The 16,598-nt window shown below is 39.8% G+C and overlaps 2 protein-coding genes across 2 annotated transcripts in view; one reads left to right on the top strand and one right to left on the bottom strand.

Annotated features, from left to right (window-relative positions):
• Positions 1–16,598, bottom strand: part of LOC118263361 (phosphatidylcholine:ceramide cholinephosphotransferase 2) — a 78,969-nt gene that overhangs the window by 57,066 nt on the left and 5,305 nt on the right. The window lies entirely within an intron of this gene.
• LOC118263363 (uncharacterized) lies at positions 5,853–8,341 on the top strand. The gene is made up of 4 exons (XM_035575297.2): positions 5,853–6,840; positions 6,913–6,990; positions 7,076–7,211; positions 7,348–8,341. Exons 1-4 carry the CDS (start codon positions 6,136–6,138, stop codon positions 7,518–7,520), a joined length of 1,092 nt encoding a protein of 363 aa, XP_035431190.2. The 5' UTR covers positions 5,853–6,135; the 3' UTR covers positions 7,521–8,341.

Below are 16,598 nucleotides of genomic sequence, written 5' to 3'. Positions count from 1 at the left end.
CATCTATCATTATAATATGGAGTACAACAAAAACACAAGAGTTCGGTACACACGTCCGCGTTACGTCACCGCTTCCGAGCGGCGCGTACGCTGACCGTGACCGCGCGGCGAAAGTGTGGGCGACCGGCGCGCGCGCATCGCACCTAGCAACTACGAGGAGAAGGTTCACTCGTAACACAGGAATATTGTGGAAAATAAGTTCAAATAATGAACGATAGCACATAAAATATTTAAATAAGCAAGTTACAAATATAAATAATACACATATGTGTTAGGTTTCAGAACAGCTGTAGTTCAGGTATAGGTGACTAAGCGAATCGGAACTTCTAATGCTCAACATTTGTCATTCATCGTTCGATGGCGCACTGACGTCCCACCGACGGAGTATCGGGACCGTTACTCATTGAAATGTGGGACCACGACCAGCGTGTTGGCACGAGGAGTCGAGCAGTGTGGTGTACCAGATTACTGGGAGTAGTGGGACGATGCCGCGCTGGGAAATGGGGCGGAACTACGTAGCTATGCACGAATGCAATGTGACGAATGTGTGTCTGCTTGTGTTGTCAATCGTTGCGGCTTGTTGCGTGAATGGAGCCAAACGTTTTCGGTACAATAATACAATAGATGTGTCAATTCTTTCTTTACAATATTTTTTGTAAACTTTCACTTGAGTTCAGATGGTTGTAGAGCTTCAACCAATTTTGATTTACGATAAGTTAGGTTATACTATGGACAATTTACTACAAAATTATTTATTTTGAAACATAAAACTTTTGATATAATACCTACTTACTAGTTAAAATTTATATGAAATAAAAACTCAAATAAGTTAATAAATAAATATGTACAACTCACAATAATTTTTAAGACTAAAAAAATAAAAAGAAATCCAAAAAATTGAAATTAAGTACACGTGTACTGAACACAGCGGGCTGCAGTAGATAAATGTTTGAAGATAAGTGAATGTGAACTGAATCGTCGCAAGCGCACACTAATTCCCTTGACCCCAATCACAATGTTATTGATGCTACTAACTTGGTTCAGAAAAAAAATACTTATCACAATGTGTGATTATGTTAAAATTATTTAGGTAACTATTTGGATCAGTCAAGTAGGACAATTCTACAGGCATGGGACAACTCTATGGAATTACGCGAAAAGAATATATTCTTGGGAATAATATTGAGTCATTTTGTGTATAAATATAAACACAACATTTTTGAAGTAATTCTCAAAAATAACAATTCCATCATTCCACAATGCATCATCAACCAGCTTTTTAGACTCATACGATACAATACAATATTGTATCTAAGTGTTCCAAGTAAACATTGAACAACATCACATTAGTGTGAGTTTAAAAAATAATGTTACATAAATCCACGTCGCGGTGCACTCCGCGGAATATCAAACAAAAAACAAGGAAACGGACAACAAAACATTACACGAAAATATTTATACTCGCGTACGTGTGTGTGTGTGTGTGATTGTGTCTAATCGTGTAGTGTCGATATGTGCAGCCGAATGTATAGCAGTCTTGGAATAATTAAGATGTTGATTTGAGCTGGCAAACGTAAACGTGTGTAAGTGATTAATGACATTTCTTTACATGGTTGTAAAGACATTCTCTCCCACGATACTGGCTTCACAGCACACTGCACACATATATGTGTGTAAGTATGTAAGTCTGTCCGAGGCTCGTTATCAAGCAGTTTTGCAACAACTCAATGCCAACCACTGCCAGACCTGTAGCTCTGTAATTGCGGAACATTTTTTTTATTCTTTCAGTAAGTAATCAAATAACTCCATTACTGTAAATTACATGTTAATGTTAGCTATAAAAACCGATTATGGCTGTTTCTTTTTTCTTGGATTTTTTATATCGTGAAGATTACATCATCAGACGACAGTAATCTGATTAGTTGACCTCGGTACCTTCTGTGGAAATTGCACAAACAACACTAATACTCGTATCAGTTAAATCGCCAGCTACTTAGGCTGGTAACTAATGAATTATTGTCACTCGGTGGGTGACATTTATTAGTTTCATAAACACCTGTCTTAGTAACCAGTCACTGTCGTCATATGATCCACCAAGTATGAGACCTCCCGAGCCCCGTCACTCGACCCGCCCATTATCCACAGCTTAGCGTAGATCCATTAAGTCTCCGCGGAGATTACGCCGTGCTGCCAGACTGCCACTCCGCCACTCCGCGCATTGTTTACCAACCTCTACTCGCTTCCTGACGAGTCAATCTGACGGACAGGCATTATAGCATTAACCAATCTTTTACGTCACTCGCGAAACACTTTATCAAATAGATTTCAGTAACGTAATCTTGTGGCGAAGATTAAGTTAACCTTGTGATATCTCCATTCAGACCGATGATGTAATAGGCATTAAGCGATAAAACGCATTAATATCGCAATAAAAGTTGCTGCACAACTAGGTTTGATGCGACGCCGCCGTGCTCCACGCTAGACCAGCCGCCGATAGTTCGCAAGTAAACATTATTATCTGCTGAAATAGGTCACAACGCTTGAATAAAATTGTTCGAACGATCATAATCAAAATGGTGCTCCCACTAAGCTCTAGTGGAACCGAAATAAAACAAAACTAGTTCGCGAAAATGGAGCGCGAGCATGTAGCTAATGTGACAGTTGTTGTGGCGCGATATAATTCCAATGATTACATAATTTAAGTAATGGGCGAGGGGCGCGCCCTCTACCTGAGGCCTACATTAACTTGATCACAACGGGAATTAACGCTAAATACGAGCCAGACAGTACGAGCTGATCATCCAGGGAATTCTGGGGAAATAGATGGAGCGTGGGAACGGGAAAGTACTTTATCGGAAGATAAAACATAGAAGATATGCCTGTTGGGGCATTCTATGTTATGGTTCGCCAATAATCGTTATTCCACAATTACCACTCAGAAGTTATTTGGCTTAGAGACAAATAAGCAAACTAGAATCTAGCAGTATAATGACAACCAGAACGATTTTAACCGAAGCCATGAGGTGATGTTATCCCTAAGAGATATGAAGAATACGAGTCTTGGATCCCATAACGAAATTAAATGATATCACTGAAGAAAGTAGTGTAGTTCCTGGTGGTCGCGTGCCGGAGCTCAGTGAGCAGATGGCGAGCATCGGCGTCCGTTGCGTAATACATAGGCGTGTTATGTACTTCGGTTATAATACCTGTAGTATGGTAATGTAAGCGACGGCACGCGACCGCCGGGTCACTGCCCAACACTACCCTGATTAATGTGTCCACCAGAGATTACATTAGCGAACACTTTAATGGATTTTACTTTTCAATGTTTATGTTTATTTGTAAATGGGAAATGAAATTGTGTTGTTGTTGTACAATGTATTTTGTTGTTGTTGTGTTGTGTATGTGTATTCATAACTATAATACATCCCTAGTGCCTATGTTGTTCTAGCAGGGTAATATAGCAGATTTCAGGTGTTATTAAATTTCAGTAAACTTCTCCTGCGCCATCAAACATGTCTACCAGAAGAGGCTTTTTGAACTATTCGCACCGCAGTACAGTCCAGTACTTTCATTTCAACTGAAATAGAACTGCTGCTGAAAGGGACCCACCTACTAATTGTGGAGCTCCATAAACAATTGCTGACCTTCGTGGTCCACTGCGCGCTCAGTCTCAACACAAACAACAGAGTAGTTCAGTTATGAAATCTTGTAAAATGCCTGAGAATAGAATAACCACACGACATTGACGGCCGCAGTTATTAAACGGACAGGTTACGTTGAAACGCATCTTGACTTAGTTTAAACTAAGTAAAGCTTGATATTAACTTTCTCTCAAATAAGTATCCCATCATATTGGACCACAAACTTAGTCAGGCGAACGCATGAGACATGAAGCTAGTACCAGGAGTAGGTTGACTAGAGATTGTGGCTTAGGCCACCTTCCTCATCCACTAAAGCCAAGGTATACCGATTTTGACTAAGTTCAGGAAACCCAATCTGTCTGTATAGGATATCGAACCTCGACCAAATCAAGCAATCATTGTAGCGACCACTATATAAAGAAAGTGATGTATCTACTTAAAAGATATGATCATAATAACACGAAGTGGTCGGCACAGGTTGAGGTCGCAATATAAGCCTGACATTGGCGTGCTGTGGGGCCCTTAATCTCTTTAACGATACATCAATAATTCTCAATTAAACCAAATATCAATTACATTAATGAATACAGTCCACAGTTTATGGAACGAAGCTACGATGCTCCGTGGCAGCCCCTTTGTGTAGCCACGTAATTGACATAATGGTCTATTAATTAAGCCACAATATTTCAATGTTCAGCCATAATGGATGGAGTTGCGTGAAAAAACGCTGTAACTCTCCTGAAATATGAGTGCGAAACGCAAAAGGGCGCGGCCTGACGCCACGGCGCGGGGCTCACACCACGCACACCACGACCCGTGCCCGCACGATACTCCAGCTGGAACTATTTCATAACACGAAATTATTTTACTTACATAATACATATCTAATCACTAAATACAACTATTCTTTTACCTTCCTGATGTTTTCATAAACTTGAAGAAAGCCACAACTCATTTTTGTTATGAGCATAATTTTGCAAGCTAGTTATATACAAAGATTCAATGTTCAGCTGTCTAATACAAGAGGAAGGTTGCCAGTGAGATGGTTCCGTAAATGTGAACGTTAGGAAATTAATCTTACGTTATAGCAAATCGAGTGACCACATCAATTGCCCGTATCTAATCACCATTTTACGTGGTTTGTTTGAACTATTAAGAAACATTTTTATGATGAGTATTTAACCGATTTTATTTTAAAACCGATTTATTTTTATTGCCAAATAATGACCATGAACTTTCTTGACTGCCTTCTTGCTAGTATGCGTTCGCTAATACCTATTATTGATAAGCTTATTACACTTTAACCTAAATAACTTATTTACAATGCAATAATACTTAAACGAAGTTAATTCCCAAATTGAAGACTAATAACGAAATATTTTTGACATCTTTTACAGCAATTTTCACATTAATTAAGTGATGATCAGTTGATGCGTGTGTCGCGTGTCGTCTGCCTTCCACTAATCCTCGCCTGATATCATGTACACAGCTATTAAGGACACCAGCCGACCTCCGTTCCATGGCAGCCGCTCCTTGCTGATGAATGGACCGACTACCGACATATGTATGGATACCCAGTGTATATTACACTTATATCCTCGTGACAAATATTAAGTAATTGAGTTGTCCATATTCTAATGACTGACTATTTCTGACTAATTAATGGACATCCATTTTACATCGATGGAAAAATTTTGAAGTGCTTCCAAAATTAGCTGTAAATAAATTGTCAATGTATAAACTGAGTCAGGAAAATAAAAAGAAATTACCAAAAAATTTTTTTAACCACTTTGACGTAACTCACTAAGTTGATTGATGTCGTTCATCGTATATGCAGCTCATGATTATGTGTCCCGGTGTGGCTTGTAACTAGTCGAGCTTTTCTCGAACAGTTAAGCGGTATATTTCGTTGAAAATAAAATACCCCAATTCTCGCCGAGGCAAGCGCCAGCATCTTCATTCTTCGAGGTGCGTCTAGTGACTACAGTGACGCAGCAGTAGGAGTATGCAGCGTGCCTGCCAAGTGTCTGGTACCGGCCACTACGAGTGCCACTCGATAACTACGCCCAGACATGTCTGTCTGTCTCTGTCAATGTGATGTAAAAATAGATGTAATTGTTTAACTACTTGCAGACTTACACTTTACCGTCAAGGTGGTTCATTATGTATATCGTATCAAACATGGCATAAGATAACGAATATTTTACGATGGATTTTAATTATTGACTTCGTCAATTTTCTTATAACTCTGTCTGATAACTATTATATGGATGAACACTTTAACGAATGGAATATTAAAACATGACTTGATGACTTATCTACGTAATTTTCAGGTCCATTTCATAAAGCAAATGGTATTATAATTATAGATTGAATGGTACTACGAAAGCTAATTAAAGTCATCATAGATATACTGCGCGGGTGAGGCGCACGCTCTATCTACGTATTGACCAGCAGGGTTAGAGCAGCTCGCAGCCGGACTGCATTCGCCATGATTACCAAGCACCTGTGGTCCTTGCACCACATCTCAAAAACAGTGATCTCCCCGAAGACTATACTGTTCCTGCGTTTGTTGGGAGGACAGTACTCCAAGATCTGTTCCAACAGACTGGTGTGCGCCGTCACTGCCGTCTACTGCATCGTCTTTAGCTGCTACGCGCCAGTGCAGATGTTGATGTTACTCGCCCGAAGTTTGACACCCACCTCTGTACAGTCAACAGCAGCTGTTACTATTTTCTTGTCAAGTGCGCTCACCTCATTCTGGTATCCTGAATATTTCCAAATATTTCAAAATGACATGGCAGCCATAGACATTGTACTGCGAGGGAAATCGGAACTAGACATACCACTCACTCGCGTCTTGTTAATAGCGGTTGTTGTGTCTCACGTCAGCACAATAGTCCCATTCGCTATCAATGGAGTATTGGAGGGTAGGGCAGAGTTTCAAATCTCAAAATTCTTATTCGTTGCCTATTTCGTGCTACAGAATGGGATCACTTATTTAATGGCAGTCATGGTCTTCGAGATATTGTGGTATAGAGTGAGAAAGTTCAGAGAACACTTGGAGAACTACTTACCACGAGTGTGTCGGGCACAGGACGTGCAGGCCGCCACCGAGGACATCTGCAAGTGCCTGCTGCTCTACCAGAACATTCTGGAGGCTTTTAAGAAGACGAACGTTCCCATCAAAATTGCAGTTAGTGCACGATTATTTCTGGTTATGTATTTCATAGCATGCAAGTAAGAATAACAAACGAGTTTGTTTCAGATACTGACGGCGACGGCAGCCAGTTTCTTCAAGGTCATTGCTGGAGTTTTCGAACTCATTACTTCTTCGAGCACTCACGTAAGTGTTTCTACTAGTATATTTACCTATAGTGACAAGATTGAGAGAATAGTACGCCATGTGAGTTGAATGTTGGATGTCTCAGATAAAAGTGCTGCGGATCCACGAGGCGGTGTTGGACAGCGTGCTGCCGCTGACGCCGGCGGTGCTGGCCGCGCTCATACAGGGCGAGCTCAACCGCATCAAGCTCTTCATTGGCAACCTTATACTAAACGCTAAAGGTAAGCATTAAAGTGCATAAGATACCCAGACTATGTCCGCTAATTTTTAAACGAAAACGTGAATTTAACCATTTGTTATGTAATTCTTATTTAGTATGATAAGTTATAGAGTAGTTGTGTTATTGGTTGTTGGCAGACGAGAGCGTGCACGATGCTCTGTGCGACTGCCAGCTGTACCTGGAGCACCGGCCCTTCAGGTACTCCGTGTGGAGGCTGTTCACCGTGGACCTGAGCCTCGTCATCTCCGTCATCAACCTCTACGTCACCTCGCTCATCGCCATGATACAGTTCGGTCACTTTTATAACTGAACTTATCGGTTAACATACTACGACAAAGCAGAATTGTGGAGGCTTAGTACTTTTACTGGTTTTTTCCTGTGCGTAACTTTAATTATACCGTTGTTTGACTATGTATAATGTGTTATAATCCTAATAGTTTTTAACAATCTGATGATTATTATAGAAATATTTATCTTGGCACATAATTTTGCTATGAACAACTAGTGCACATGATTTATAACAACGTAGTTATTGGGATCGATCTATGCAGAGTGACGGATGACGTAGGGCAGCGATCGGTTCACCGTGACTGATGGCGAATTTGTGATACATTGGTGACGCAACAAGTCCTTCACGCGTCGGTGGTGCCGCGGGGCCTGACATGTATATCGTGCGTCGGAAGCGGTCGGTTACCGGGCAGGGCGCGCTGGCCATCCGGCAGCCGGCAGCCACTCCCCGGCCGGTCAAGGGCGCCGGGAACTGACACTGAGCCACTTTGCTGGTAATGAGAATGTATGGCGCGGAGGCAGTGGGGCACGTTGTGCGAAACTGTGTGTTTATTACTGTTTCACTTTATTTATGTGTCTAATAAACGTCTCGTGCTTGGAGTAAGGCCTGTTTTATGTTTGTACATTGTGAGCCTATTAAAACATTCTATAGCCATTTAGGCCTTAATTTCGTGAAGGTACCTTTTATACATACATGTGTGTATGTAGGTACGTCACCACTAGAGTCTGTATTTCATAGAAACTAGCAATTGGAAATTGCCCTTTCAAAAGGTTTAGTTCTTAGAACTTCACTAAGTTAATAACTTACATTGTACTTTATAATGTGTAATCAATCTTTTCAGATAGTAAGTATTTTGTCATTAAAATCTTCGTACAAACTTGAACCTTAGTAACGATAGGCGAAATACCAATAACAGAAAAAGTAGAAGAACTGATTGGATTTAACTACCAGAAGAAGTAGGTTTGACCATGAACTTGCTAATATACACTGTACTACAGCTACTCTGAATATTGGCTAAACAATCGTATCATGTAAAGCCTTTCCCAATACAGAGCATGGGGGCGCTGTTGTTACATGTGACATGTTGTCAAATGACCCGCGCAGCATTGTCTATGGTGGCTGAGTGACAAGGTCGGGGACTATAATGTACACCGAGAGGCTTTATATGCTGGCTCACATCACACACACACACATTATAGACACATAGTCAATATTTTACACAATACATATAGTAAATAGAACAATAGCTCTTTGCCTATAAAATAGATTAAATACCCAATATTTATTCTTTTAATACGTCTTACGTGACTTACGTCAAAAAGGACCTTACGTTAATTTTATTATAACTTTCGTGAGACCTAGTAAATTAATGATTATGTTACCGGCTTACTCATGTAACTGTTTGACGTGGAACTCGACTAGTTTCAAGTCATGCTAGAGGCTCATATTCATGAGCAGCATACCGCGACACACGACGCGGCGACTGTCTAGTGTCAGGAAGTAGACACTAGATGAGTAACCACAGACGAATTAGAATTCAGAATTTAGAACAAATTACTAAGACTGATTACTACACTGATTCCAAAAGTAGAAATCTTTTAACATAATAAGTATAAATAAAGCATTATTCATTATTATAGATAGAAGTAAACAAATAATGGCGCTTATCTAATATTATTGTCTGGCATTGTATAGTAGTTTGTTGTGTGACGGCGAGTATAATTAATTCGTCGTTATTTTACCTATTATCACAAATATGTGCGCACATTACCCCACATATACTTACGTAACTATTGGCCCACTTTACCTGCTTATATACTTATATACTTATGTATATACCTGCTAAGTATGGACGACGTGATACATTCATTTAGCACATGTAATAGGTTTATTTATTTTGAGTTGAACACAACTCTAGATCCGCTTGTCAATGACACCGGTACGACAATTTCATATAAGTACCTATTTATATAGTTTCATACCTTACAAGGAACAGATTTAGCAACTATTCTAAGTTGATACCTTAGTGGATAAATCTACAAAAACATTTTGTTTTATAATATCAAATGGACAAGAGAAGTTGTAAATTCCAAATTATTCAAGTAATCTCCAGTACAAATGGCACGCGACTCTGCTCTCATCCAGTTAGTAATTGAACCGCAGATAATAGAGTTAACGTCGAGTCGACAGTAACTGCAGGTCTAGACGCTACTCACCACGTTACTGTAACATGATCTGTCACATTCCAAGCCAATGTCACTCACACACACAGCCCAGTCAGTGCTGAATGCAGTCTTTGAGAAAGTTTCGTGCACATTGATTACAATTTAAATTAAACTTTTACTAATGTTATAATTGGTAAAATCAATTACATTTTTTCATTCCAACTGTTATGTAAATCCGGTGCTGCGGATTACCTAGCGGGTTTACCGGCGCTTCGGCTAGAAAAGTAGAAGTAAGAACGGGGTGGTTTTTAGTTAGTAAGAGTCTGACACTTCCTCTAGCTTCGCCCAAGGCGGATGAAATCATTGAAGGATTTTCCGCCCTCAAAAAAATAATTGTTATATAAAAGACAATACTTTTGGTTATTATTAAGTATATGTTTAGTAACTGCTTTCTTCAACTGACTCCATTCCACATTCCATTCTTACAGGGATAGTCATCCAAATCAGACGTTAACTGGGAAAAATATAGACTTTCGATACTAATTTTAGATAGTTTGGTATGCGACGGATAAACAATGCAATGCACAGTTATTTTCCGTATAAACATCATCAAGATATATCGACTTCTTAGTGATGGCAAGCAGACTTAATCCTCTGGTGACGTGGCGCCGCACTGCGAGCTTATACTTAGGCAACGCACACGTATTGTAGTCCTAAATCTAGAACTAGTTTGTTTACACCAATAAATCTAGTATCGCTACAAGTCAGGATCAAAGTTTACTCGCTGCCAGCGCCGTGACGTCACTACTAGACATGAACTACAGTCATGCTGCAATCTTGACTTCATCCTACGTCTGTTCGCTGGGAGTTAGCAATGAATTAACTGACGATAACTAGAACACGGAAATGTATAGTTTGACTAAACAAAGTGTGAATAGATGAAAAATGTTAGTATTGTGTTGAGTAGGTCATTAATTGTTTCCTTAGTTAAACGTAATGGGACGACCTACTTCACTAATGGGTACTACCACTCTGTCTCCGTTTGTTCGAGCCCGAGATCCGCGGTGATTATGTTTATACAAAGTCAAAGAAAATGCTCCACTACATCATACAAGTACTTACAATTGTTTTATTGCTTATAAAACGTCGGTTTGCAAAACATAAATCCTTCAAACGTACTGGCTGTAGTCACGATAAGGTATTATGAACTCTGTGCTGTTTGATTTAGTGGCGGCGTTTGTTTGGAGAGGCGAGAGTCGGTTGATGCTGTTGGAGCCACGCATGATTAAATCTGGATGCATGGCGGCCTTCGCCTGAATTGGCAGCGGCTGGTGTAGAGGTGACTGCGAGTGTGAGTGACGCCGCTTTAGGACTCGCTCAATGAAGGCACGCGACTGCCGCGGGGTTAACGACCAGACAATCGATCTACTTGCATTCACTTCTACAGAACCTTTGCAGCCATTAAATGTGAACTACGAACGATGAACGCAATTAAATGTTTCCCTTGAACTCTGGATCACATGGAGCTGTCTACTTTGACAAGTGACGGTCGCCAGTCGGTGCTTGTCTCACACTCGTATTGCTCCACATTCCTTCACGATGGGTTAATTACTGGAGTGTAAGCAGACGTTGTCACCGGCGCCAGGTGTGTTCCTTCCTGTGTTCCTGCGACGTGTGCGCAGCCCTGACCCACATACTCACATAAACGCGCGCATATGGAGGGAACCCTTTGGACTCCACTCCAGAAATTGCCATCTGCTGGCGAAGGATTGTTTACGTATATCTTTAGAGAAGGACAATTACGACCAAGATAGAGTATCTAAGTATAAATATAAAGTCTTCAGCGGAAATGGAAGTTGTGAATGGACGGCGTGGGTACGAGTATATGAATACAGAGTTCAATAATAAACTATTCTTGTTTGATTCACTCCAGTGAGTTTATAAACATTTCTTTACTAACTTTAAATAATATAATGTCATTATCCTCTCTCGTGACTGATGGATCATCTTTATTATGTATATTTTTTCATACATCTCTCTATGGTTCCATGCCCTTGAGTCGGCATCTGGTACAGAGTGTGTATGTATGGTTGCTATATAGATCCATAAATCAGTATTCAATATATTACACTGACTGACTGCCTCGTTGGTCGAGTGGTCGCAAGTGCAACGGTCGGGCAAAGCATTACTGGGCTCTTTTCGGTTTTTTGAAAATTTCTCAATAGTAACACAGAGTCTGGTATTACATGGGACTTATAGCACAAATGGTAAAAAGTGGGTAGGTATACATTGTACAGCGGCATTACGTGTCGTAATGTGCACCTCTGCCTACCCCTCCAGCTTATCCTAAACTGAACGCACGAGGGCCACCGTCTGCTCGCCTGCGCATGCACATCTGATTACATTTTATTGCTTTATGAATCAATTGAACAAATAAAGATAAAATGAATCGGTCACATTGCACGACACTATTGAAACATTTATTACTAACACATACATGTATGTAATAATTAACACATTTCTTTATTTTTAACGTCTTTTTTTATTTCTCGATCAAGTTAGTTGCGCATTTACTTGTCACTTTATACGTTTTGATATTTCCATTTAAGCACGCAAGTCTACGCATCACTAGTACCTAAGTATACTTTATAGGCCTAATTTTATTATTGAAATGAAATTACATCAAATATATTGTAAGAGATAAACCGTCATCTAAAGAAAGCGGTGTAAGCTTGTAATAATGGCGAAGTTTAATTTAATTCTGGACAATCGGTTAACCAACGTCTCGCACGGTTCGGCCTTGGTTCTCTGAGTGTTTAACTCGGTGTGTTTATAACAAACCAGTAACAATGCGCCGTCAAAGTAATGTGCCCTGTAAAACTGCACCGACTCGTACTTGTTTGTGCTAAGGCCCAGTGCACACCGACGGAGGCATGTCAAAGATATTGTCTTTACTGACATTTTCATCCGTATGCCATAGTAATTAAGGTTTTTTTATGGTATAGGTCGGTAAACGAGCAGACAGATCATCTGGTGGTATACAATCGCTGCCGCCCATTTAAGCACTACAAACACCAGAGGCGTTACAAGTGCGTTGGCGACCTTTTGGGGGTTAGGAATTTAAGATTGAGAAGGGGGTAATTGGGTCTCCGGTAACCTCACTCACAACGAAACAACGCAAGCGTTGTTTCACGTCGGTTTTCTGTGTGGCCGTGGTATCACTCCGGTCGAGCCGGCCTATTCAAGCCGAAACATGGCTCTCCCACACTTACATCATGTTAAAATTTAAATTGATTTATCAGTATCTTCGCCGCGCTTCCGCTGGTGTGCACTGGGTTTACAGCGCAGGCGCACGGCGTGTGGCGTCTGCTTACAGTTAGAAAGCAGACCGCCCGATTGTACTCAACTGATGGATTATTGGAAATTGTTATTTAAGTACAGTGTGTATGTGTGAGGTACTTTATTTATAAGTATAGTGTGTATGTGTGAGGTACTTTATTTATTGGAGGTTCCGCGAAGCGAGTCATTCATCACTCGAGTAGAGACACGTTACGATACACGGTTAATCTCTTAATCCACAGTTACGTAGCTGTTGACATTATCATGTATCATGTATGTATCTATTGGTTTAGCCGTAACTAGATAATTTAATTGATATTAATTGATGTTTTTTGTTGAAATAAATTGTTGTGTTAGTGTTATGATTAAATTACCTAAGTTGTTAAAAATTGCCCAATATTATAAGATAAACTTTTGCGGTATTGTATTAACTACTAGTTATTTAATACTTTTAAATAATAACTATAACGGTTGAAGGGATGTATAGCATAACATTTAATGCACATGAACATAATGCTCCCTGGCAAGTAATGATATAAAATATCCACCAATTTGCTGTTCACAGCGAACAATGTGAAACCTTGACTCCACATGTATTCTGCATTTTCGAAGAATAAAAAGAATAACAAACAGCATTCGCTTCCTGAAACTCATCGAGTTATGTCTTGTTACCTGTAACGTGTTGCGAAAATACCGGCGCATGCGCACCTAGCGTACACATCGCGGTAAATAACGCGGGAGAGCTGCGCGTGAGTCACTTCGCGCGATTTATTCACATTGCGATGAAAGGTTTACAACGGGACTCGTTTACCGACTTGTTTCTTTTTATCCAACTTTTATTTTTCACGATTCGTTATTTTTTTACGTAATTTTTGTGTTCTGCGTATGCGCATGTTTGTTGTTGGTAAATTCAATTTCGCTGTTTTGATACAGATCTTACGATGTTATATATGTAAGTATGTGAATATTGTTGTAGTTACTGCAGCAAAACATTTATCCAAGTTATTCACACTGCACTGTAAATCATCAAATGTAGAGATTATGAAAAAGGTTTTATTTCCTACAGTATCCAATTACTTAACTACTGATTACTAAGCTACCCGTTGCACATTGCGCTCAATATCTCTTCATTATCTCGAGGTGGTGTAATATTTCAATAAAACATAAAACAATAGATATCGTAATCACTCCGGAGGGAGATAACTGATAATGCCCTCCTCGTCACTAATCGTTGCTCAATGCGGGAGGTACGTGTGTTGCCCTCTGTCACTCCAACGTGTTCAATCAATGTTCGGAGAAAGCGGCCGACCAGACGGACAGACGCGGGCTTGTAAGTGTTGATAAGATAACATTACAATGTGTTTGATGGACTTTGGTCAATGTCTTTAAGCATAAGTGATGGCGTTTTGTAAACTTTAGTCGTTGAATTGCATCAAATGAAATTGGGTTCCATCGAGGAAGCATTTGTTAAAGTAATTTATGGAAATTAATGTATTTAGGTATGTAAGTACTACATACAAGACTGCCTCGTTGATCATGTGGTGGCAAATGCGACTGCCCGGGAACAGATACGATGGCCCTGGTTCGATTCCTGGGTCAAGCAAAGTATTGCTGGTCTTTTTTCGCTTTATTGAAAATTTCTCAGTAACTAGTAGTACGGAGTCTGGAATTGTGCCCAGTATATGGTAATAGGCTCACCCCCTATTGCATGGGACTTATAACATAAATAGTGAAAAATGAGTGTACATTGTACAGTGGCATTACGTGCCGTAATGTTCACTTCTACCTAACCCTTCTGGGATAAAAGGCGTGACAATACGATACGAAGTACTACATAGTTATAAACCAAATTTTATATTTGTAGTTATTTTTACCTACAGTAGGGAAGTGTGTGTACTTGTATACGTACAATCTGAGTGAGTAGGTACCGTGTTGCGGTTAGCTGTGGAATCCTTACGCGGACTTTGTGGGAACAATGTGTCATTCAGTTTGTATAAAGAGGTGACGTTACAACTGACACGTCACGGCATTCGTTTGGTGACTGCGCGCCCTATGATGCCCAATATTTTTCCATTGCCATATTCAAGAATCTCCACGACTCTTTACAGTAACCAAGACCATGAAGGTTGCATGTTAAGTTGCCAGCATTTATCTACTAATGATTTCGGCCTCGCTTTTGTTAACTTTACTTAATATGTTTACCTAAATTATTTAATAAGACACCCTGCCCCCAATTCCCCAAAAGGCCGGCAACGCACTTGTAACGCCTCTAGTGTTTTTGCTGTTCATGGACGGCGCCGATTGCTTACCATCAGGTGATCCATCTGCTCGTTTACCGGCTTATACCATAAAAGCAACAATCCATATATAAGTAAACTACTATACTATACTAAGGTAAGAATGAAGTATTCCGTAACTCACATCCATTTATAATTAAATATTATAAACAGGTTATAAATTATGTAACTTTGTTTGTTTGTTACGCTTTCTTAACTAAAGTGATCAACGGAATTTGACATAGAGCTACATATTATCATCTTTCGTATCAATTATTGTAGTTTTCGGTTTACTCACTGGTAACTGTTTGACGAGGAACTTTACTAGTTTCAAGCCATGCTACAGGCATGCATGAAAGCATTCCGCCGCGATAAACGACGCTGCGACTATCGCGCTGCCCTAATTATTTATTCTTTTGTATCTTTAAATATACAGCTATTGGGCTTAACCATAGTATCTATTACACCCAGGGTACAATATTTACAATGTGCAGGTCTTGTCCATTCATCCAGCAGTTAGAAAGCTGTCCATCGACCAGTGACGTGGTGTCCAGTGCAGCTGCACTCGGCGGCCGCGGAGAAAGCCTCTCGTTACATTATGTATTTATATAATCTCGTACGTTACGTTTACATGACGTCTTTGTGATAAATAAGATGTAATAAACTGCAAGTTTCCTCGATAGTTTCGGTGTACTGAGCAGGTATTGTATTAATTTAGTTTTTCACTAGGTACTGAAACTAAGTATCGAGAAGGCCAGTACTTCCATTGTTCATACTATCGCTCTTCGTATTTTGATTAGGTACTTGTAAATCAGCCATGCCAACATTGACTATCAGAGTTGATAGCAACACCATACAATGCAGCTTACTTGATAAAACTATTATAATGTAGAGTTAACTTTGTATTTCCCCTCACCACCTGGGCTGGGTGTATGGTGTATATACTTGGCTCCATTACATAGCGTGGGAACCCCATCAGCTGCCATCCTTTTACTTTCATAAAACTGCGCAGTTATCTAAGCAGGTGACACAACGCCATGCGCGATGTTATGTTAGAACTCATAAGTCATATAACATAACATAATGTTATTATAACATAACATAATGTTATTATAACATAACGTTTATGTCCGTGTGTTATGGTCGTGATAGGTTCTTTCATATTTACAGGAACTGCAGGTCATCTTCTCGTAATGTTTGTTGTCATTTCCGCATGTATGATTTACTTTCTGACATATTCAAACTGTTTCGTTGTTTTGAATTAGATTGGAATGGTCCTAAAGATAGCACAAAAAATTGGGAATAATGTGACTAACTAT

The sequence above is a fragment of the Spodoptera frugiperda genome, chromosome 27 (genome assembly GCF_023101765.2).
Source record: "Spodoptera frugiperda isolate SF20-4 chromosome 27, AGI-APGP_CSIRO_Sfru_2.0, whole genome shotgun sequence".
NCBI classification, from domain to species: domain Eukaryota; kingdom Metazoa; phylum Arthropoda; class Insecta; order Lepidoptera; family Noctuidae; genus Spodoptera; species Spodoptera frugiperda.
The sequence above is the reverse complement of the archived record's forward strand: the minus strand, read 5'-3'. Positions and strand labels throughout refer to the sequence as shown.

Excerpts from the sequence above, each read along its gene's own strand:
- LOC118263363 (XM_035575297.2), top strand. The coding sequence starts at position 6,136 with ATGATTACCAAGCACCTGTGGTCCTTGCACCACATCTCAAAAACAGTG. Across the intron at positions 6,991-7,075 it reads TTACTTCTTCGAGCACTCAC|ATAAAAGTGCTGCGGATCCA; the intron begins GTAAGTGTTTCT and ends TGGATGTCTCAG. Across the intron at positions 7,212-7,347 it reads CCTTATACTAAACGCTAAAG|ACGAGAGCGTGCACGATGCT; the intron begins GTAAGCATTAAA and ends GGTTGTTGGCAG.